The sequence below is a fragment of the Hypanus sabinus genome, chromosome 2, assembly GCF_030144855.1.
Source record: "Hypanus sabinus isolate sHypSab1 chromosome 2, sHypSab1.hap1, whole genome shotgun sequence".
NCBI classification, from domain to species: Eukaryota; Metazoa; Chordata; class Chondrichthyes; order Myliobatiformes; family Dasyatidae; genus Hypanus; species Hypanus sabinus.
Genome location: NC_082707.1, coordinates 188647012 through 188671976, shown reverse-complemented (window position 1 = coordinate 188671976; position 24965 = coordinate 188647012). Strand labels below are relative to the sequence as shown.

General features: G+C 41.3%; 1 protein-coding gene across 1 annotated transcript in view; it reads left to right on the top strand.

Moving 5' to 3' along the window:
* The window catches only part of LOC132404104 (neurexin-3-like), a 2171528-nt gene that overhangs the window by 492910 nt on the left and 1653653 nt on the right, over nucleotides 1-24965 (top strand). Inside the window, exons 5-6 of the mRNA XM_059988144.1 lie at nucleotides 17515-17816; nucleotides 20640-20801. Coding sequence (XP_059844127.1) covers nucleotides 17515-17816; nucleotides 20640-20801 — 464 coding nt within the window. The remainder of the gene's footprint in view (nucleotides 1-17514; nucleotides 17817-20639; nucleotides 20802-24965) is intronic.

The window sequence follows — 24965 nt, the reverse complement described above, 5'->3', positions numbered from 1 at the left end:
TAGTTAGTCTATGGTAAAGGTTTATTCCCTGGATGCATTAACTTGTAATAATATTTATGTTGATTTAATTTATTAAAGTGTTAGTTTATCACATTTTTCTTAAGAAACTCAATTAAGAAGTTTTATTACATGATAGATTAACAAATATGCTCTTGTGAGATCTCGTCAAAGTAATGGAAGAGCTTGATAGTTTTAAAGAATAATTCACAAATTTATCCCCAGCATCTCTCAGACTTTCATCATCATTGCTTTAATGGTTATTTCCTTTCTTCACCTCATGTTGAAATAGTCAGTGCAGTAGGCTGAATTGTCTGGGGCAATATGTCTTTATTTGCCCTCATTACCCTCAAGTCTAAATGGAATAATCACAATGGTGTCCATCAGAGCTGCACGCACGGATCGCCATCACGGTGTCGCCCCAGAAGTAATGGCTGCGCAGTACAAATGAACCGGGAGAGCGTTCCAACTGGCTGCATCACTGTCGAGTATGTGGAGGGGGCAGGTGGGCATGGGATCAAAGTAAGCCGCAGAGAGTTGTAAATTTAGTGAGCTCCATCATGGGCACTAGTCTCCACAGTATCTGGCACACCTTCAAGGAGTGATGTCTCAAAAAGGCGGTTTCCTTCATTAAGGACCCCCCATCACCCAGGACATGTTGCTACCATTTGGAATGAGGTACAGGAGCCTGTAGGCATACACTCAACAATTCAGGATTAGCTTCTAGGGGAAAAAGCTAGAAGCCATCCGATTTCTGAATGGACAATGAATCCATGAACACTACCCCTCGACTTTTTTATTTCTATTTTTTGCACTACAGTACTTATTTAGTTTAACTATTTTATATATACTTACTGTAATACACAATTTTCTTTTTTCTCTACATCTTGCATTATACTGCTGCCATGCAATCAACAAATTTCACGAAATATTGAAATATGCCGGTGATATTAAAGTTGATTCTGATCCAGGTTATGCAAATCCTGGGGATTCCTGGGTTGTCCAGCATGCACTGCTCTCCAGCAGTTTTCTCTCTTGCCTAACGTTTGCTGTCCGATAGCGAACTTGACACTGTTGCGCAACGTGAATATCTCAATTGGCTGGAGATTTCTGTTGAAGTACAACCAAATTTCTCCCCTCTATTTTAACAGAAAAGAATAATTACAAGATTTTAAGATTTTCTTTTTAAAGACTGGCTTAATTTATCAAATGGATATCAAAGCATTGAAAAATATAGTGAAATGTGTCATTTGATTCGAGGATGTGATGGGGCAGCTCACAAGTGTTGTTATGTCCCCATGTCCAACAGAGGATGCCCACAGATCACAAACGATAATGTGACAGGAAACTGAACAAGCGATTACAGGGAGATCGTACAAACGTCTTACAGCCAGCTGTGGGAATTGAACCGCAATCTTACTGCTGGCACTGTAAAGCATTACACTAACTACTATGCCTAATTAAAATTTGATCATCTACAAAGGATTTCAGTAGAGTATTAGATTAAAACTACTCTCAGGTAAGGATTGTAAAAATAACTATGAGTTTGGCAAAGTACATATTTTAAACTGTTTGCAAGTATTGTATTCAGAAATATTAAAGTTTTTTGTTTGAGTTGTTCAACGTGGGTAATAAAACACAGTAGAAGTTGGAAGCCATCTAAGTCTAGGGAAAATACTTTTAACAAAGCAAGGCTACAGGAATGATTTGCTTTTTTTTTCAAATTTTAATTGTGACTCCTCCGGCTCACATTTATCTCTGCTTTCATACTGTATCGTGAATTGCTCATTGACATTTCAATGACATTTAGCAGAAATTGCTTGTCTTCAGTTCCCTTTGTTTTTTTTTCAGCCTATTATTATTTGTTTAAATGAACTTTCATGACTGTAGAAAAGATTGGGACAATAAACTGCCTTCTTTGAGCTGCAGTTGAAGAAAAAACATGGCTGGTCGGACAGCATTTAGAGGAGAACTCTTTTTTGACAAATATATGTGAAAATGAGTCAAGATGCTAAGCTTTGAAAGGCCATGTGCTCTGGATGCTGTGTGCAGTATCTCTGATGTCAATGTAGGACAGATTTCATGTAATTAACCCTACGTGCACTCCTTAAAGTGTACGCTCCTGATGAGCAGTTTATATTCTCTGCATTCCTCAGATGCTTTTCAACTCCACCATCAGTGAATTTTCTGAGTGTAAGGAAATTTTTATCCCAATTTTAGAATGAATGCTGTTTTCAGATCACTCCTCCTCCTTCTGAATTCCCCTCCTCCCCAATCGGCACCCGCTTTTTGCTCCTCTATTGCTCTTCCTTCAGAATCAACCCTGTTCCCACATTTCCCTTTTGATTGTTTGCCTTTCCAATCACACCATCCCTGCCAGTTGTCCATCATCCAGGACATATTCTAAAGGCAATGCCTCATGAGAAACGCTCACTGTCTCAGACATGCTCACTTCTCGTTATTGCCTTTAGGAATGAGGTACAGGAGCCTGATGACAAATACTCAGCATTTAATGGCATTGAGTTACAGCACAGAATAGGCCCTTCGAGCTGCTCTGCTGGGCAAACCCTGATTTAAACCTGGCATAATCACGGGACAATTTACAATGATCAATTAACATACTAACCTTTGGACTGAGAGGAAACCGAAGCATTCAAAGGAAACCCACATGGTCACAGGGAGAACTCCTTATTGGCAGCAGTGGGAATTGAGCCTGGGTCACGGAAACTGTAAAGCATTGTGCTAACCACTGCGCTACTACTGTGCTGTACTGTTCCCATTTTAAGAACACTTCTTCTCCTCTGTTATCAAATTTCTGAAAAAGTCCATAAGCTCATGAACATTACCTCACTATTTTGCTTTCTCTCGGCATCATTTATTTATTTATTGTATTTTTCTTATTGTAACTTATAGTAACTTGCCGTAACAATGCGGATGAATTACTTTAGCCAGAAGGTGATAAATCTGTAGAATTCATTGCCACCAACTGCTGTGGAGGCCAAATCATTGGGTATATTTAAAGCAGAGGTCAATAAGTTCTTGATTAGTCAGGGTGTCAGAGGTTACAGGGAGAAGGCAGGATAATAGGGTTGGAAGGGATAATAAATTGGCCATGATGGAATGGTGGAGTAGACTCAATGGACCAAATGGCTTAATTCTGCTTCTATGCCATATGGTCTTAAGGACTTAACATCTGATTTTTTAAAATGTATTGCACTGCACTGCTGCCACAAATTTCATGACGTATGCCAGTGATAATAAACATGATTCTGATTCTGATTTAGACTGAACTCCAGATTTGTTCCTGCCTTCCTGACTATTCTGTCATCCTTGAATAATTTGTTTTTGGTTGGTACGGAAACAGCACTATGGCTGACAGACAGGAAGGTTCAACAATGGATAGTCAAAACTTCCCAAAGCATCACTGGCACAAACCCACCCACCATCAAGTACACGTATACAGAAAGTTAATAATTATGAAGGATCCCACCCACTCTGCTCTTGGACTGTTTGGACCACTCCCATCAGGGAGGAGGCTACGCAGCTTCCATGCCAGGACCACCAGATTCAAGAAACAGTCACTTTCCCCAAGCCGTAAGTCTAACCAACACCTCCACACATTAACTCAACCACTACTTTATTATCTCTGTCAGTCACCTTATGTACAGCCCAGTGTCACTTTATGTTAAAGTACATAGTACATAAGCTATCTTATGTGTTTACGGTCGGCCCTCCTTATCTGCAGATTCCACCAACCGCAGATCGGGAAAACCCAGAAGTTCTCTCTCCAGCACTTGTTGTTTGAGCATGTACAGACTACTTTTTCTTGTCATTATTCCCTAAACAATACAGTGTAACAACTATTTACATAGCCGTTACATTGTATTAGTATTATAAGTAATCTAGAGATGATTTAGAAGTACAAGCAGTACCAGGGTTATGAACGAGTACTGTTCCTGAGTCTGTCTTTAAGTCGGACTTGAAGTCGGAACAGGTACATCCGGTATTATTTAGCGTCAGTTAGTCAAATGTTTGTCTTTGTATATAGTATATATTTTACCTTTCAATGCAAATAAAACCCTTAAGAAACATATGTATTCCAATAATTAAACCACTGCGTTGCTTAGTAATAATTGTAGCTTTCATCGGGGCAGGGCCTTTCATATGCTCCATTAAAATTGTTCCGATCATTGACCGATTGTAGCCCAATACTTTTCCAATGACTGATGGCATTTCACCTCTTTCCGATCGCATTATTACTTCCACCTTATTTTCAATCGTGATTATTTTCGTGAACAGAAGCACTGCAGATTCAGAGCTGCGTCGGGTCCTAAAGTCCACCGCACTGAGACAGGTTCAACAAGGTCCGGGGTTCCGCTGGGTCCTGAAGACCACTGCACTGAGACAGGTTAAATAAGGGACTTGAGCATCTGCGTTTTTTTGGTATCTGTGGGGAGTCCTGGAACCAGTCGCCTGCGGATAAGGAGGGCCGACTGTATATATATTGCTTTTTTATTATTGCTGTGTACTTTATTTTGTGTGTGTGTGTTATTTTTGTGTTGCATCAGATCCGAAGTAACAATTGTTTCGTTCTCCTTTACACTTGTGTACAGGAAATGACATTAAACATTCTAGAACCTTGAATTTTGAATCTTTTACAGTTGACTCCATAATTATGGTTTCAGAATCAGATTTATTCCTAATGCATGTAAATATATTTGGCACAAAGTTCATCCTTGACCTTTGAAAGGCCTTGGAGCTCTCAATCATCTCTACTCCATCCCTTCATTTTAGAACCAGAACTTCTAAGGGTGACTGAATTCAAGTGTTTAAAGAGCTGAGGGACTTTACTTTCAGTAAAAGAATACTGTTTGATGTGACAAACAGCTTTAAAGTAATTGCCAAAAAGCATAAGGCAGTTACAAAAAATATTTTTACTCATTAGGCTAGAATGCATTGCCTGAAAGAGCACTGGAAGCAGATTCTAACAGGAGCTGATAGAGTACTTGGAAAGGTCAAACCATTGGGGTTATGTGGAAATGGTGAGAAGGAACTGATAGATCTGATAAGCAGTGGAATGACATGAGACACTGTGGCAGGGTGTCAGCTCTGTGCAGTCAATAGCTTTGGACTTTGCACAATCACGGTGGTAACTCAGGATTTTGTGCAAATTGACAACAGAAATTGTCAGCAGGTCAGGCATTATTTGAGGAGAGAGAGAGGCAAAGTTAATGCTCCAGGTTGAAACCCTTGTTCATTGGACCAGGCAGTTAATGATATAGCAAAATGGTCAACTAGACAGAATCAAAGCTCTTTAATTGCCTTCTGTGTTTACTGGCATTAATACTGTGAAAATAAAACAACAGTCCAGCAGCGTTCTCTTAATTTCGGCTTTTGACAATTGATATGTATGGAAGGCTGCTACAACTGTTGAACAACATGCACAAAATGCTGGAGGAACTCAGCAGGTCAGGCAACATCTATAAAGGGGATTAAACAATTGATGTTTCAGGCTGAGACCTTTCATTACAACTAGAAATGAAGGATGCAGAGTCACCTCCACCCCACCTCCTTCCTTTTGTTCCACTGTCCTCTTCTATCAGATTCTTCCCTCTTCAGCCCTCTATCTCTTCCACCTATCAACTGCCAACTTCTCACATCTTTGCCCTCTTCCCCCTAGCCAGCCATCTACCTTACCTCTCACCTAGGCTCACCTATCACCTGCCAGTTTGTACTTCTCCCTCTCCTCCCTTTTTGTTCTGGTTTCTTCCCACTTCCTTTCCAGTCCTGATGAAGGGACTTGGCCTGAAATATTGACTCTGCTCCTCTCCGTAGATGCTGCCAGATGTGTGTGTGTGTGTGTGTGTGTGTGTGTGTGTGTGTGTGTGTTGCTCCAGATTTCCTTTATTTCCACAGTCTCTTGTGTCTACAGTTGTTGGAGCCAACTGAAAGATCCTGTACAGTTGGTGTTCAAGATAACGGGTAATTTGTTAAAAACCTGGTGGGTACCAGGAGATCAGCCAAAGTCAATCTACCTGAGCATGAATTTGGTTCAGCTTTTTAGATTCCCAGTAAAACCCCAATTTCTTAACAGAATGGTGGCTGCAGGAAGATTTAATTAAGACCATAAGACATAGGAGCAGAATTAGATCTTTAGACTCATCGAGACTGTTCTGCCATTTCAACCCCATTCGATGCCTTCTCCCCATGGCCTTTCACACCCCGATTAATCAAGAACCTATCAACCTCCACCTTAAATACACCCAGTGACTTGGCCTCCACAGCCGTCTGTGGCAACGAATTCCACAGATTCACCACCCTCTGGCTAAAGGAATTCCTCCTCATCTCCATTAGGTAACAGACTGGGTTCTGATTACAGAATAAAATGATTAACCACAAATCTAACAGTTATTCCATTTTTCTATGACAACGAAAGGTGCACGCTATGACACAGTTAGTGAAGTTCCTGAAGCTTGGATGTTGTCACTACTGCAGTCCATGCCTTTACTTCTTTGCTTTTTCTGCAGTTGTAGCTTGCCACATTAGCACAATCCACATCTCTACTGACTGGTTATTACTTCTCAGTATTCTTTCCCCTACCACCCTTGTCCTGCTAGAGGAAATGTATATTTTTTATGACAATTGCTTGACTTCAGGAGCATCTCAGTGAACCTGTTCTACATCCTCTCCAAAGTTTCCACACTCTTCCTATATTCCTGAAGTGGCGTTTGTGTCTGAGGTGGCTGTTTCTGCCACAGCTCCACTTCTAACGTGTTTTTGTCTCCCTTATGGGCACAGCTGTGTCTCAGCGTCTTGTAGTCCATGAACACCCTGGGGTTCTCTATCTCCCTCTCACTGCGATATTGAAATGGGTTTCTCCCCCTTGCATCCCCCACAGTGAGAACACTTCCCCGCCCCACATTCCAATCATTCTCGCATTCCAGTAATCTTTGGGAAGTGGGAGCACCTGGGGAAAAGGATCATAGAACAGTGGAGCACTGTACAGGCCCTTCGGCTCACAGTGTTGTGGGGCAAAGGCAGGAAAATGGGGAGGAGAATGGAAATAAATTAGCCATGGACCACTTCTGCTTTTATTTCCTATGTACTTTTAGGCCTCTAATCAGAAAAGGATGAATACTGAACAGATTGTATTTATTTATTTAGCGATACAGCGTGGAATATGTCCTTTCAGCCCTTTGAGCCATGCCGTCCCTCCAACCCAACAACCCTGATTTTATTTGAACCTCATCACAGAATGACCAATTAACCTACTCGGTTAATTTGGACTGTGGGAGGAAACCAGAGCATCGGGGAAAACCCAAGCATTCCACGGGGTGAATGAACGAGAGTTCCTTACAGAAGAGCGCCAGGATTGAACCCTGAACTCCAGAATGCCCCGAGCTGCAGTAGCTCTGCTAGCCGCTAAACTAGCATAGCACCCCAGATCAGCTCATAAACCTTTAAATTTTAGAATGCGATTTGACTTTGCAGGTTTTGCGAGCCAGTCTGAGTTATAACCCTGGGGTAAAACTCGACCTGAAATGTCCTAACAGGTACACTGAGAAACCTTGGCTGAGCAGCTGAAGTTCTTGCCAATACAAAGGCCAGGAGACTTCTCTCCTCTGACCTTTCTCGTTAACAAGCATTTATTCCCACAGAACTAACACACTCTGGATGTTTTCTTTTGTTTTTTGCACCATTCTCTATAAACTCTAGGGACTGTTGTGCATGAAAATCCAAGGAGACAAGCAGTTTCTGAGATACTCAAACCATCCCATCGGGCACCAACACTAGATAGAGTGCAGAGGAGATTTACAAGAATATCGCCTAGAATGGAGAATGTGCCTTCTGAGAATAGATTGAGTGAATTTGGCCTTTTCTCATTGGAGCGACAGAGGATGAGAGGTGGTTGATGGATGTGTTTAAGATGATGAGAGGCATTGATCATGTGGATAGTCAGGGGTTTTTTCCTAGGGCTGAAATGGCTAACACAAGGGGGCATAGTTTTAAGGTGTTTAGAAGTAAGGACAGAGGGGATGTTGGGGGTAAATTTTTCACACGGAGAGTGAGGGGTGCGTAGAATGCACTGCCAGCGATGGTGGTGGAGGCGGATACAATAGGGCTTTTAAGAGACTCTTAGATAGGTACGTGGAGCTTAGAATTACCTACTGTATAGAGGGCTATACAGTAGGTAATTCTAGCCAGTTTCTAAAGTAGGTTCCATGGTCAGCACAAGATTGTGTGCTGTAGCTTTCTTTGTTCTATCTTCTAACAATCATTCCATGGTCAAAGTCACTTAAATCACATTTCTTCCCCCATAATGATATTTGGTCTGGACAGCAACTGAACTTCTTGACCATTTCTGTGTGCATTAAGTTGCAGCCACATGACTGGCTGATTAGATTTTTTCATTAACAGCAGGTGTGCAGGGGTGCCTAATAAAATGGCCGTTGAGTGTGTACTGAGCCAGGATAAAGGCAATTTGATGTAGTAGAAATATTTGAGCTAATTTACATAGTTTTATGGGGAGAAAGCTTGGGAACAGAATTAAAACGGACAATCCTTTCAATATGTCATGGTTTGCGTGGGTGATTGTATAATATTGTGATTACATGAAACATAAACCAGTTTTTCACCAAGCATTTCATTATTTAGTAGAATATTATTACATTGTGTAATGTGTATTGTTACTCTGAAGAAAAGGACAGACATTAAAACCAACAGTTAATATTTGCTGAGAATTTGCCTTGGGAGATTTGTAGAATATAATGTTATGCTATGAACACAGCCACCAGTTTGCTTTATTAACTGCAGAGGAATGAAAGGTTTTTGCACATGTACAAGCTGGCAACTTGCCTCTATTGCTCTTGTTAAGATTAAAAATGAAGTCTGAAATGAAACTTTTTATATTTCTGATCAAGTACTTACAGGACACAAATGACATTAATAAGACACTGAGCTACACATTGTAATCATTATAATGTTTGCTTGAGATCAGTGGCACAGGGTGGCATGGTAGCATGGTGGTTAGCACAAAACTTTACAGTAGCAGCGACCTGGGATCAGTCCCCGCTCCTGCCTGTAAGGAGTTTTTTACATTCTCCCCGTGACCGTATAGGTTTCACCCAGCTGTTGCGGTTTCCTCCCACATCCCGAAGATGTACTGGTTAGTAAGTTAATTGTTCATTGTAAATTGTCCCCTGATTGGGCTAGGATTAAATCAGGGTTGCTGGGCACATAGCTCCAAGGGCAGGAAGGGCCTATTCAGCAACATATCTCAATAACTAGACTTATAAATCCTGCCGAACTAATTCAATGGTACATGTTTCTTTTAAATTACACTATTGTGATGCAGGAACAATTCATTTGGTCTAGCAAGGCAAAGCTCAGCAGACTGCACACCACAGGGGAATCCTTCTACTCTGCTTCACTTTTGCCTTATATATCAGCCGACTCGTGAAGTTGTAGAGTCTTAGAACACGACAGCACTGAAACAAAAGCCTTGGGCCATTTGGTCCATGCCAAACTGTTATTCTGCCAAGTCCCATCGACGTACACCCTGACCATATCCCTGCATACTCCTCCCATCCATGTACTGCTCCAAACTTTTCCTCCATGTTGGAATTGAACCCACATCCACCACTTTCACTGGCAGCTGATCCCACACTCACACCACCCTCAGGTTCGCCTTCAACATTTAATCATTGTATTTTACAATATGTAACGTGCAATACTGGAATGGGGCAGCCAGTGCTTCTTTCAATTTTAGAGCTGTCTGTTTTTAGTTCAGCTGTAACTTAGATGTCATTCTAAATAACTCAGACATTATTTTTGAATGTAGTCCCTGTGCTTTTAGTGACTGGATTTCCTGTATGCTATTTTGCACAGAATGGAATAGCACTTCAATCTCCTGGTGTCTTCAGCAATGACAATAAAGCTCTAAGTTTCTCTCTGCAACTTTTAACTTTTCACCCTTAACCCATGACCTCTCTTCAGGGTTCAGGGTTGGTGGAACACTGATCTCTGAAACTCTTAGGCTCTGCTCATCGGCCAGAATTTTGAATAAAAAGGTCTTATCAGTCACAGTGCCATCCAGTGCTGCTGGCAGGGTAATCTTTCAAACGACTTATAAAATTAACCATTTTCTTGCTTGAATGACAAGTGCTCAATATTTCTGATTAAACAACTTTATCAGAAACATTATGCATTTTAGTCACTTCCTTCTCCACAGATGCTACTGAGTACTTCCGGAATTCTCTCTTTTATTTTCGATTCATAACATCATCACTGCTTTACTTTAGTTTAAAATGATAAGATGCACCACAGTAGCACAGTGGGGGGGGGGGGTGGTAGGGGGAGTTATATGTGTAACATTTCTTAATTAGGCAACATCTTTCTGGAATCACATTGAGTCCTAGCCCACTGCTCCAGTATAAAAGCAGAAAATACTGAAAATACTCAGCAGGACAAGCAGCGTCTGTGGGGAGTGGAAGATAATGCGATGTTTCTTGTTAATGACCTGGCTCCAGCTGCTCTCTCAAATTAATATAAATAAACCCATAGCATTATTTTCAAAAAGCGCAGAAAGATTATACCTAGTCTGTGCTGAACCATTTAACCTGCCTACTCCCACCAACCTGCACCCAGACCACAGTTCTCCATATCCCCACCATCCATGTACCTATCTAAACTTCTCTTAAATGTTGAAATCGAGCTCATATGCACTGCTTGCTCTGGCAGCTAGTTCTGCACTCTCACCACCTCATGAAGTTTCCCCTCATGTTCCCCTTAAACTTTTCACCTTTCACCCTTAACCTTTGACCTTAGGGGGAAGTACTCTCATCTTTGTTAACCTTTGACCTGATTCAGCAATCTACAGGCTTCCTTTCAAGAACTCTACAACTCATGGTTTCAGTGTTATTTATTTTTTGCATGCACAATGTGTCCTTTGTTGTACATTTGTTGTTTGTCAATCTTTGGTCATGTGTCTTTTTTTTATAAATTCTATTAATTTTTTTATTTTCCTGTGAATGCCTGGAAGAAAATGTATTATGTACTTCGATATTAAATTTACTTATCCATTTGTTGAAACATTGCTACTTGTAGGAGCTCAAAATGCATGGACTGCACTGCCGTAGAGTGAATTCTTTGTAAGTACACCTTTAGCTTTACCACGCATTGACACACTCAAAAACAGAAGCAAATTACTATGTTACAGTATTACAGTAGGATGCAGTCGATGTCCTACTGTGTTTTCAAATGCCTGGCTGCTGCCTAGAATAGTTCCTGATATTGAGTCACTTTGTCACTTTATCACTTTATCATTCCCTGTCAGGGTCACTTTAGTGCATACAATCGGTCCATGTACAGTACAGTGCTAAAGTCTTATTCTGATATGGACGGAGAGTGGGAGGGGAGCAGGGAGATGGGAATTATGGTTGGGGAAAAGGAGAAGGGAGAGCAGAGGGAGTGGGAAGCACCAGAGAGACTTTCTGTAATGATCAATAAACCAGTTGTTAGGAATCAAATTACTTTACCTGGTGTTTCAGGGGTGGGTGTGTCTGCACCCTTGCCACCTCTTGCCCCTGGTACTTGTTTTCTCCCAATTGTCCCACACCCCACCCGTGACACTCCATCCTCACCATTCCCAACATCCTTTGCTCCTGCCAGATTTACAAGCTCACTCTGCGCTCCACGTTGACAAAAGCAGTACTGTACAAAAGTCTTAGGCACCCCAGCTGTATGTATGTGCCTGAGACTTTTGCACAGTACTGTACATAGCTAATGGTCAGTCAACCTCGATGCTTTGCAATTTGCCTACCGGAGCAATAGGTCAACGGCAGATGCAATCTCTCTGGCACTACATTCCTCCATAGGACACCTGGAGAATAAAGATGCATATGTAAGGCTCCTTACATAAGACTACAGCTCTGCCTTTAATACCATTGTTCCAAATAATCTGATTCCTAAGCTCCGGAACCTGGGTCTTAGCCCACAGATTTGCAGCTGGATCTTCAACTTCCTCACAGACAGGACCCAGGCTGTAAAAATAGGGGACAAGCTCTCCTCTACAATCACTCTGAGCACCGGTGCCCCATAAGGCTGTGTACTCAGTGCCCTGCTGTACTCACTGTACACCCATGATTATGTAGCCAAGTTTCCAGTGAAAACTGTAGGCCGTATCTCAGGTAATGATGAGTTAGAGTACAGAGAGGAAATTAAGAACCTGGTGGCATGGTGTGAAGACAATAACCTATCCATCAATGTCAGCAAGACGAAGGAATTGGTTGTTGACTTCAGAAGGAGTAGTGGACCGCACGACCCCATCTACATCGGTGGTGCGCAGGTGGAACAGGTCAAAAGCTTTAACCTGGGTGAATATCACAAATGACCAGACTTGGTCTAACCAAGCAGAGTCCACTGCCAAGAAGGCCCACCAGCACCTTTACTTCCTGAGAAAGCTGAAGAAATTTGGCCTGTCCCCTAAAACCCTCACTAATTTTTATAGGTGCACCGTAGAAAGCATTCTTCTCGGGTGCATCACAACCTGGTATGGAAGTTGTCCTGTCCAAGACCGGAAGAAGCTGCAGATCATGAACCTAGCCCAGCACATCACACAAACCAATCTTCCATCCTTGGGCTTACTTTACACCGCATGCAGTCGGAGCAGTGCTGCGAGGATATTCAGAGACAAGACCCACCCAGCCAACACACTTTTTGTCCCTCTTCCCTCCAGGAGAAGGTTCAGGAGCTTGAAGACTTGTACAGCCAGATTTGGGAACAGCTTCTTTCCAACTGTGATAAGACTGCTGAACGGATCCTAACCCGGATCTGGGCCATACCTTCCAAATATCCAGACCTGACTCTCAGTTTTTTTGCACTACCTTACCTTCTCTTTTCTATTTTCTATTTATGATTTATAATTTAAATTTTTATTATATTTACTATCGATTTGTACTCCAGGGAGCGCGAATTGCAGAATCAAGTATCACTGTGATGATTGTATACTCTAGTATCAATTGTTTGGTGACAATAAAGTAAAGTAATAAGTAATAAAGTAATAATGTGTCGGCGTATGGCCAAGTGGTTAAAGTGCTTGTCTAGTGATCTGAAGGTCGCTAGTTCGAGCCTTGGCTGTGGTTGCGTGTGTGTCTGCGTGTGTGTCCTTGAGCAAGGCACTTAACCGCACATTGCTCTGCAATGACACCGGTGCCAAGCTGTATGGGTCCTAATGCCCTTCCCTTGGACAACATCAGTGGCGTGGAGAGGGGAGACTTGCAGCTTGGGCAACTGCCAGTCTTCCATAAAAAAAAAACCTTGCCCAGGCTTGTGCCCTGGAAACCTTCCAAGGCACAAATCCATGGTCTATCGAGACTAACGGAGGCCTACACTACACACAGCTAATGTATATATGGTGACACACAGCTACTTGTACACTGTGTTATATAGGTTTGCTTTTATATTTATATTCATTGGCTCTTTTTTTGTTGTTTATTGTTGTGCCCTTTATGATTATTGTGTTTTTTATGCTGCATCAAATCCGGAGTAGCAAGTATTTTGTTTTCCTTTTTGAAGAATGAAATAAACAGTGTGAAATCTTGAATGTAGTTTGAAGCCTTCCTTTGATAACCCTGTTGACATCGCCCCACGGTGCTGATAGGAAGAGAGTGCCTGAACTGTGAACTAGGTATAATGACAAATGTCGCCAGTCGAAGTTGCATGGGAGGCTGAGTATAACTAGGATGAGATTATAGTGCTGTATCTTTAAATAAAATTAAGACATTCATATCTGAGCACAATGCTGACTGAATGTGACTGTGCGTGACTGATTAATTCAATTGATGGAATAAAATAATGAATCTTCTGCATTCTTAGCTTTAAAAATGTTTCAGGTGTTGACAAAGGTCTCAAATTTGGGGGGAATTAGTACAATATCTTATTCCCAAGCATCTTCACCTCATTATTCACATTCTCAATATTCTTTTTTCCATAAAGTTGCATTAAAAAAAGGTTGTTCTATATTTTATGATGGTGGTAGGTCAGACCAGCCAGCCCCTGAATCATCCTTGTGGCTGCATTAACTGTTTGCAGCATCACTGATACATTTGAGTCTTGGGTCAGAAACCATAAGACATAGGAGTGGACTTGGGCCATTCAGCCCATCAAGTCTTTTCTGCCATTCAATCATGGCTGATTTATTATTCCTCTCATACCTATTCTCTCGCCTTCACCCTGAAACCTCTAACGTCTTTACTAATCTAGAACCTATCAATCTCGCCTTTGAATATACCCAATGACTTGGCTCCATAACAATCTGTGGCAATGAATTCAACAGATTCACTAGCCTCTGGCCAAAGAAATTTCTCCTCATCTCTGTTCTTCTGAGCTGACATCCTTCTGAGCCGTGCCCACTGAGGTCTTGACCTCACTGCTGGACGTTAAAGCAGAGCGGGTCGCAAGCGGCCACGAAGAGTCAGGCAGTGAGTATGGAAGTCCCAAACCAGACCTTCCTGACAGATTCTTGACAATTTGTGCAATCAAAATTCCTTTCAATGTCCTTCAAAATATCTCTATAATTAAATTCGGTTAAAACAGATTTTAAAAAACAACTGGAAAGAAATATAAAAAAATCACAGGACACTGAGAAATTAATTAGAAAACTCACATCAATTCATTGCTGGAAACGGCATAAGAACTCTTTCTCTTTTCTGAAATGTTGCCTGACCTACTGAATGTTTTCAACAGTTTTTTTTGTTTTTATTCCATACTTACCTATCAACTTTTGAAGTCTACTTTCAAATAAATGTAACCATTCTACTTCTAACACCCAGGGCTTGTGGGAAACCATGGTGCTGGACCGAAGCTGCATCTGCTTCTCGGGCTCAGCACAGTGAGTCCAGTTGATGGACGGTGCTGAGGTGAGAGGCAGCACTATGGGTTAGACCTCCAGCGTTTGGCCTCCCGTACATTCCTGACCGCAGCACCGTAATGCACAGAAACAGGGACACACAGTTCACCTGGCCCTTCTGAGCTGCCGGCAGAAGTTCAGAACACATCGACTCAAAATAAACAAGTACATTTGTGAGAAAGTCTAACTATTCTTTGCTTGTCTTAATGATATATGGGACTGATTGGTAAGTCAGTGTTATCCAGGAATCTTTTGTTTGCCTCTCTAATATTAAATATGAATGGGTGGAGAATCAGAACTACATTTTGCTGAATTCAGAGCGATCAGTGCAGAGAACATATTAAAAAGCCATAGCCTCTGGTCAGGGCTTTGATTTTTCATTTTCATTCTGCCTGCAGAGGTCTCAGTGTCCAGGAACAGCAGAGAGGAACTGTGATCTGTGATCTCTGCATGGTGTCCAGGATCTCCAAGGGTTCCTGGACTGACTTAAATAGCCATGAATGTGCTCAGTTGCTGAACCCATGAGGCTTTCCTCTCACCACAGTCTACTGTTCGTGCTCTCACACAGACTTTACAGGACAGGCGACTCAGGTTCAATTCCTGCTACTGCCTGTAAGGAATCCCCGTGACTGCGTGGCTTTCCTCCGGGTGCTCCGGTTTCCTCCCACAGCCCAAAGACGAACTGGTTGGTAGGTTAATTGATCATTATAAATTGCCCCTTGATTAGGAAAGGGCTGAACCGGGGGATTGTTGGCCGGATTGGCTTGGAGGACTGGAAGGGCCAATTCTGTGTCGTATCTCAATAAATAATAAATAACACAGGTACTTACGCACATTTGCTTATATGTATACGTGCCTATAAACATTCATCACACAAGTGCATGTTTAGCATTCTCATATGTGTACGTACGATCAGGGTCACGTGAAGCCATGACAGCAGGTGGTGGATGGCCGTATGAGCAGCTGGTGCATATCACAAGTCCCTGATCATGTGACCACTGACACCGGGCAGACAATCTCAAAAGAACATTGATAATAGCTGGGTGGGGGGGTGGGGAGGGACCAGAATTGCTCACGTCATATGACACAGCATGTAACAAACAAATGTACGATGTTACTCATTCTTTTTGAGAGTACCAGATTATAAAAGCGATGGTGTAATATTGAGGCTTTATGAAGCAGTGATGAGGCCCCACTTGAGCTCATTTGGAGTGTTGTGAGCAGTTTTGGGCCCCTTATCTAAGAAAGGACATGCTGACATTGGAGAGAGTTCAATAGAGGTTCATGAAAATGATTCTAGGGTTGAAAGGCTTGTCCTATGAGGAGAGTTTGATGGCTCTGGGCCTCTACTCACTGGAATTCAGAAGACCGGTGACCTTGTTGAAACCTATTGAATGTAGAAAAGCCTTGATAGAGTGGATGTGGAGGGGATATTTCCTGTGGTGGGAGAGTCAAAGACCAGAGGACACAGCTTCAGAATAGAGAGGTGTCCCTTTAGAATGGAGATGAGGAGTAATTTCTTCAGCCAGAGAGTGATGAATCTGTGGAATTTGTTGCCACAGGCAGTCATGGAGGCCAAATCATTGGGTATATTTAAGGCAGAGGTTGATAGATCCTTGATTATTCAGGCAATGAAGGGATACGAGGAGAAGGCAGAAGACTGGGGCTGAAAGAGAAAATCAATTAGTCATGATGAAATGGCAGAGCGGACTCGAAGGGCCAAATGGCCTAATTAAGTTCTTACATCTTATGGTTTTATGGACCATGTATACATGCCATCAGAACCACCACTTGGAAAATAGCTTTTGGCTTGATGTCTGGAGCCAAAAATCTACTTAGACCTGATTGATAGTGTATGTCAATGTGCAATTCAAGCAAGGGGGACAGATTATGTCCATGATACCATTACGGATGAAATTCAGTGCTTACCAGTTCAACTTCTAATATGTATAGGTAGTTTAAATGATGAAACGAGGTTGATGAATGTCTGGATTGCAAGTAGCCTAAATCTACGGCACCACATTCATAAAGACCACACAGAGAAATTGATGTTTTATCCTTGGGGAAGTAGAATGATGCTACAGGATGTTTACAGACCATTCCATCTCTGTACCCTGTACAAAATGTGGGAAGGCTCACTGCTCACAACAAACGAGATGAGAAATCCACTACGAAGTGATGAACTACTTCTTTACAAGTAGTGGGTTCTAGTCCTGATGAAGGGTTTCCGCCCGAAATGTCAACTGTTTACTCTGTTCCATAGATGTTGCCTTGCCTTTTGAGTTCCTCCAGCAATTTGTGTGTGTTGCTTTGGATTCTGATGGTCATCTTTTTTTTTACCAATAATCAGAAATTCTCCCCGACAGGAGCTGGGGATGAAGGAAGACAAAATATAAACAAAAATGTGGTAGCTATTTGGTGCCATTAACTATTTTCTACCTTTATTTCTGAACAACTTTGTGTCCAGTGTGTAGTACTAACAGTGAAGGTGCTAATTTTGGCTCTGGCATCATGCCTGTTGTGTAAAGGTTGTGGTATTTTCTGCATGCTGATCTTCCCAAATAAGATTCATTCTGTTTTTTTCCTTTTCTCTTCCATGACCCATGCAGCCAGGGAAGACAACTCTGCAACATTCCGAGGATCGGAGTACTTCTGTTATGACCTGTCGCAGAACCCCATCCAGAGCAGCAGCGATGAGATCACCTTGTCTTTCAGGACCTGGCAGCGGAATGGGCTGATCCTGCACACAGGGAAGTCAGCTGACTATGTAAACCTAGCGCTGAAAGACGGAGCAGTTTCACTAGTCATTAACCTGGGATCTGGTGCTTTTGAGGCGTTGGTTGAACCAGTAAATGGGAAGTTCAATGACAACGCCTGGCACGATGTCAAAGTGACACGCAATCTGCGACAGGTAATGGTGGAGCCGCGTGTTAAGCTGCTAAACAAAAAAAAAACACAGGCAGGATGGGAAGAGATAAAGTGAAGTGGTCATGTTCACGAAAAACGACACAGGTCAATCTATGTATCCTTTCCCCCTACCTTTCCTCCTCCCTCCAGAGAAAAAAAACTTTGCTAATGGTTTATTTTACAGCCCATTTTCTTTTACTTTACTTCATTCTCAGTTTAGTTTGTTTGGTGTCCTATCTTCAGAAAGCTTGATGGCTTTTATTTCCTAAATTTCTGGTTCCCTTGGTTCTGTTGAGGCTTTCAATCTTGTTCCCTTATTTTGTGATGCATTTTTTATTGTTTATTGGTTTTAGTTGTTTTAACCATTTTCATGAACTAAGGCTTAGTTTTTTGGGCAATAACGTTGTATGCTGGAATGATTGTAAACTCATGTTTTCTACACGGCTGGCTGCAATTCTTTTCCTTTGTCTGTATATGTGAGTGATTTTCTTAGCTCGGACTGGAGCACTAATTACCCTTGTGTTGACCCATTTTACTTCATTCTTTGCTTCCTTAGGCAGAAATCTCTGTCAGGGGCCATCACTTTTCTTGATGGTTTTGGACGACTGAATGCTTCTGTTAATAATAACCTCACCCTGTAAAGGTCCCAGGACTAGTGACACTGATTATGTCTTCTACGAGAGAGCTTCAAGAAATCGAGCCTGTTTCTTATTACTGCCTGGCAGTATTGCTGTTGAACTTTAAACGAGAGTCAGTACTTGTGTTTTTTCTCAATGGTTAAATGGAGGGTGTTGTCTCTTTTTGCCTTAGAGTATCTCCAATAGTACTTTTGGATATTGTGTTGTAATTAAATTGGTCTACTGGTTTATTTATTTCTAGGAAGATTTGATTAAGTTAGAAAGAGGAATTGTAGTTTGATTATATATAACCAGGACAATGTTTTGAGAGTATAGCCCTGATGTAAATCAGATTTTCCAAATTAAGTCCCAACAAGGTTGATAATGAAAGAACATTGACGATGACACATTGACAGCGCTAATAAGCTAATCCAGTTTTAGGATCAATTTCAGGATTTAATAAAGTTTGGTTTGTGGTAATGCTAATTTTTTGATGAGGCATACAAAACCAAGCTTACTGTTTTTTTTTAAAGAAATAGAGGTCACTGTGTCATTTGATGAAAAGAAATTAATTAATGACAAAGAGTTGTTGAGAACTATTTTACTCGTTTTTTGGTCTGCTTTGGTCCTGTAAATTTGTTGCATCTTCTCTATATGTCAATGACACGCTTTTAAAAAGAAACTAACACTAATCATTCATGGAATGTGTCATTTTACTAACCGTTACCTAACCAACTAATGTACTAACACCCGAATTATCATCATGTTTTATTTTAAGTAACAATCGTTCTGTTCACAATTTTTAATTTCCTTTCTTCCCCTTTTCCGCAAAGCACTCAGGCATTGGACACGCTATGGTAAACAAACTACATTGTCTGGTAGATATCATTCTTATTGTCTCTTTTTTTGGGTTTGCCGTGTGTTCCCCTCTTCCTCCCCCTTCCTTTTTTTTGTTCAGTGTAGACACCATTACAATGAGGAAATGGGGTTGGTATCTCACCGCTTACTTCAGTCACCTTTTTTCTCTTTCCCGTTTCCTTTCCTCCTCCTACCACAACTAGTTTGTTTCATTTCTTTTGCCAGTTTTTCTTTTCCTTTTTTTCTTTCTCATTGCCACACACTTAGTTCAGACCATCGTAGGGCCTTTAGCCTAAAGAGCGAGCCTCTGCGTCTCTTGGTAGTGGCTCTGGGCTAACTGACCAGAGCTCAGTTATCCCCAGGAATGGGCTCTGCCAGCTACATTATGTACATAGTGCATGGCATGAACAAGTTTAAACTTCAGTGTTACTGGAAAAAAAAGAAGACCCCCAGTACAACCTCCATCCAACATCTGCCTTCTAACCTACTTCCACTAACATGTCTATTGTTAACCTCTTCCTCCTCCTTTTCCCTTGGACTTTCCTTTCTCCACTGCATACACACCACCCCTCCTATCCTTCTCATGTGTTTATCTGCATGCTAGTGACAGCAGTGCGACCGTAGCTTCCTTCCCCCCAACCCACCTACCCCCCCCCCCCCCAACCCTTGTTCCATGGCTTTGGTTTTTTGCATGAGTGTGTCGAGTTTGGCACATGCATGGTTTTTCCTTTGGTTTGGTTTTCTTTTTGGTTTCTTTTCTCTTTATTTTTATTTTTTCTGAGTTGTTTTAAGAACGAGGTGATGCAGCTGCTCACAGTGATGAAGTTGGTGACTTTTTTCATAGTTGAGCTTTTGACTCATGTCATGCACATTCATGCTGTGGACGGTAAGAGTTCTCTCCTAATGCATGCTTGTTAGTGTTCAAGTAAAACTTAGAGCGGGGAAGAGAATTACAAAAAAAACTGTCTGATTGATTTCTCCAACTCAAGTTTTTTTTAAAAGAAATAAATTGGCATAAAATGATAGATGGTTCCATTTTCTTGCCTGGATTATTCTGCACTGTTCTTATACTATATAAAAACACAGTTTGGACCAATCCAAGTGGAAATCATGGATAAGGAGCAAGAACCTACAAGCATGGGCAAAGTTAATGAAAAAAAGTTCTGCTACAACTTTATCGACTGTATAAATACAGACCAGAAAATGGGACTTCCAAGTATTCACTCAAAGATTAGGATCAAAATGCAAAGCAGAGATAAACACGAAAAGATTAATAAACTCAGGCAGGTGCCAGATAGCACAATGTGTAAAGGTCACTGTTGGCCATTTTCTTCATTATATCCTTTGAATAGGTCACCATTTCAGTGGACGGTATCCTCACTACGACGGGTTATACCCAAGAAGACTACACCATGCTGGGGTCTGATGACTTCTTCTACGTTGGTGGAAGTCCTAGTACAGCAGATCTGCCTGGCTCTCCTGTCAGCAACAACTTCATGGGATGCCTCAGAGAGGTAGAGAGTCAGTTAATTGCACCTGTTGTATTGTTATGACTTTGATATTTGTACATTATATTGAGGTTATGGTGCAGAAACACGGCCTTCTGTGCTCTAACACTTGGTTGTCTGTGCCTGTGTCTATTTCCTATTACGGATGCATGGAGCAAGACCGCCAGTGGACCACAGTATGATTAATGATGAATGTCATGTTAGTAGTTGTACATGCTGGGCAACGTACGGTGCGGGAGCCCGCTGAGGCAAAACGCACACTCGAAAACCCGTGTCCAAAAGAGAGGACCCTCCACGCATAGGGGGCCCAGTCGATTCACTACACAACCGGATCAGATATGATTCGTGTCCCACCAGAAGCCCCTGCAGACCTATGTCATCCGAGCTTAATCACACGCGGTAAGCTAGTCCATATTTTTATCTAGATTTCCTGTGAATGCGTCTGCACTATTTGCTTACATTAATCCATGTGGTAGCAAACTCCATGATCAGTCTTACTTACCTTTGGGTTTTTCGGTTGTCATATTTATGCCAGCTGGATTTGGACACTGTTCTATCTCCTCGTGAAAAAATGTGTTTTTTATACATAAACTGTTAATTCCCTTATCATTTTAAAGGCTTCTATTAGGCCAAAGAATCATAGAAGTCTAGAGCAGCAGAAGTGGCCATTCACCCCATCATATTCAGGCTGGGCACTTCTCCTTCAATGCTTCAGCTTGCATGGCTTACCTATACGGTTGCGACCACTGAGCTCTGCTGCCATGCTTACTGGTGGCACAGTGGCGCAGTGGTGAGCACGTGCTTCACAGTGCAGGCAGCAGAGGCTCATTTCCGGCTGCTTTCTGTAAGGAGTTTGCACGTTCTTCCCGTGACCGCATGGGTGCTCGGGTTTCCTCCCACAGTCCAAAGGCACACTGGTTGGTAGGTTAATATGTAAATTATCCTGTGATTAGGCTAGGGTTAAGTTAAGTGATTGCTGAGCAGCGTGGCTCGAAGGGCCTATTCTGCTCTGTATATCAATGAAAAAGTCTGTTTTTGACATCCTGCCTGGTGATAACATTTGAAATTAATGAAAATGAGGACTGGTTGGTGGTTGTGGAAAACTGAGGAATCCTGTGACAGATGTGAAGAGCTGATGCTGGGCAGTGACATGACATGAGAGGGAAGAAGCATCAGCTGACACTTCGCCGTATGGGTCTGCTTTTCCCCCAACCTTACAGAATATGACATCTGGTAAGTTTGCCATTGCTTTTGTTGACAGAGGTGCTGATGCCATTCAAGGGATTGTAATGCATCATTAGCTTTACAGCTTCACTCAGCTGTTGAAAACAGTGCCACATTGCTGCAAGATCTTAAGATCATCCACAGGCACATTACAGTAATGACCCTTCTAGATTCAAGGCAACGAATAGTAAAGAAAGTGGCCACTCAGCCCATTGACCTTATGCCCGAACATTGAAAGAACTCTCCAATCACCCTGGAGCTTTTTTTCACTTTTCTCACAACTTTACAGGTTGTCCTTTTCAATCATAAGACAGAGGAACATAATTAGGCCATTCAGCCCATCGAGTCTGCTCTATATTTTCCTGTATTCAAACCTAAAACAGTATAGCATGGTAAAGGCCCTTCAGCCCAAAATTCTGTATAGACATTTTAATCTGTTCTAAAATCAATCTAACCCTTCCCTCCCCAGAGTCACAGAGTCATAGATACATAGAAAACTACAGCACAGAAACAGGCTCTTCAGCCCATCTAGTCTGTGCTGAACTGCCTACTCCCATTGACATGTACCCAAACCATAGTCCTCCAAACTCCTCCCATCTATGTAGCTATCCAAACTTCTCTTAAACTTTAAAATCAAAATTGCATCCACGATTTTCACTGGAAGTTCATTCCACACTCTCACCACCCTCTGAGTGAAGAGGGTTCCCTCATGCTTCCTTTAATCACTTCACCTTTCACCCTAGTCTCACCCAACCTCAGTGGAAAAAGTCTGCTTCATAATTTTGTGTACCTCTATCAAAATTGCCCTCAACCTTCTACGTTCTAGATAAAAAAGTTCTAACCTATTCAGTCTTTCCTTATAGCTTGGGTCCTGCAGTCCTGACAATAAATATCTTTGTAGATTTTCTCTGCACTCTTTCAGTCTTACTTACATCTTTCCTGTAGGTTGGTGACTAGAGCTGCACACTATACTCAAAACTAGGCCTCACCAACATCTTATACAACTTCAGCATAACATCCCAACTCCTACTTTTGATTTGAAGACCAATGTGCCAAAAGTTTTTTTTACAACCCTATCTACCTGTGATGCCACTTTGACTGGACCTATATTCCCAGATCCTTTTGTTCTTTAGTGCTCTACCGTCTGTGTAAGTGAGTGAAACCTCCCAAATTGCAATGCCCCACACTTGTCTGCATTAAATTCCATCTGCCGCTTTTCTGCCCATTTTCCCGTCTGGTCCAGATCATATTGAAAGCTTTGATAGGCTTCCTTGCTGTCAACTACACCCCTAATCTTGGTGTCATCACACATTTACTGATCCAGTTAACTACAGATTAACCAAATCCAGATTGTTGATATTGATGACAAACGACAACGGACCATGGCCCTGCACTTTCCTTTCACCCATGTGCCTTGGAGTCTCTTAAATGCCCCTAATGTACCTGTCTCTGCCACCACCCCTGGCAGTGTGTTCCATACACCTACCAATCTCCTTGTTAAATTCATCTTTGAAAATTATTGTTGAATCTTTTTCCAATACTAGAGCACTACAAATCATAGGGACTTGCAGTGTTGGTACTTCTGGAGAGGGAGATTAGATTTTGAGTATTGTGAAATTGTCAAGAAACGTAGAAGAGCGCTTAAGGTTCATGTGTGGATTGCACTAAGAACTCGTTGACTCACCTATTGAGAAGGATTAATTACTCATTACCACTTGACAATGAGAACAAAGCAATACTATAACCTTACAAAACAAGTGTGGATTATTGTCAAAAGGCTCAGTGGGAATTGTGTGTCATGGTGCATGATTTAAACCATAGGTTTTTGGGGGATCATTTCAATAAATGTGAGCTCAGCACATACATACAAAACTCTGATTAGACAAATCAGGCAAAAGAAAAATTCAACCAACAATTGTGTGGCATTATTTCAGTCTGCCCTCAGAGGAGATGGCTCATTTTGATGCTAATAAACTGAACTGAATAGAAATATTTGAAACAAAGTGAATTAACTTTAAAATAAGCTACTTTATTCTCAAGGAGCATGTTTCTGATTTGTACTCCCAGTGGCGAGTCTTACTCACCAGGAAAATATAGCAGAGATTTGGTCACACTATGTCATAAACACTGGAAATTCTGCTGATGACAGAAATTGTGTGCAACACACATGAAAAGTACAGGAGGTTTTCGATGTAATCAAGAAATTGGTACTTTTTTACACTCTACTTGGTCCTGTTTTAAAATTCAACCTTTTTGGACAAATTTAAGAGTTTTACTGGAACAAATTATTGGAATACAACTTCCACATAATCCAACATGATTTTTACTAGGCGATATTGAAGGGATAAAATCGAAATCCAAATTGAATAAATATCAAAAAGAATTCATAAAAATTGCATTGGCAGTAGCCAAAAAGGCTATTGCAGTTACTTGGAAATCGGATTTATACTTAAGTATAGATCGTTGGAAGAATGAAATTTTTAGCTGTATTCCACTTGAAAAAAATTACTTATAATTTAAGAGATAAATATGAAATATTTCTGAAAATTTGGCACCCTTATTTACAAAAAATAGGATAAAATATATAGGTGCTCCGAAGATAAAATTATTGGTTATCTGGGGAAAGAAATAAATATACATATTAAAGCTATTATGAATTCCATGGAGCGTGTGGGGATCTTCCACTATCCAGGCATTTTTTCTTTCTTTCTTTTTTCTTCTCTTTTTTTTTCTATAGGGATATGTTGGGGGGAGGGGGGAAGGGTTGATATTTTTTTTTCTGTAACCTATTTGAAAATTCAATTAAAAAAATTAAAAAAAAGAAAAGTACAGGAGGAACACAGCAAGTTGAACAGTATCTATGGAAGTGAATAAACAATGTTATGGGCCAAGACACTTAGATATATTTTCAGATTTAAGAGATGCAGCGAGGTAACAGGCCATTCT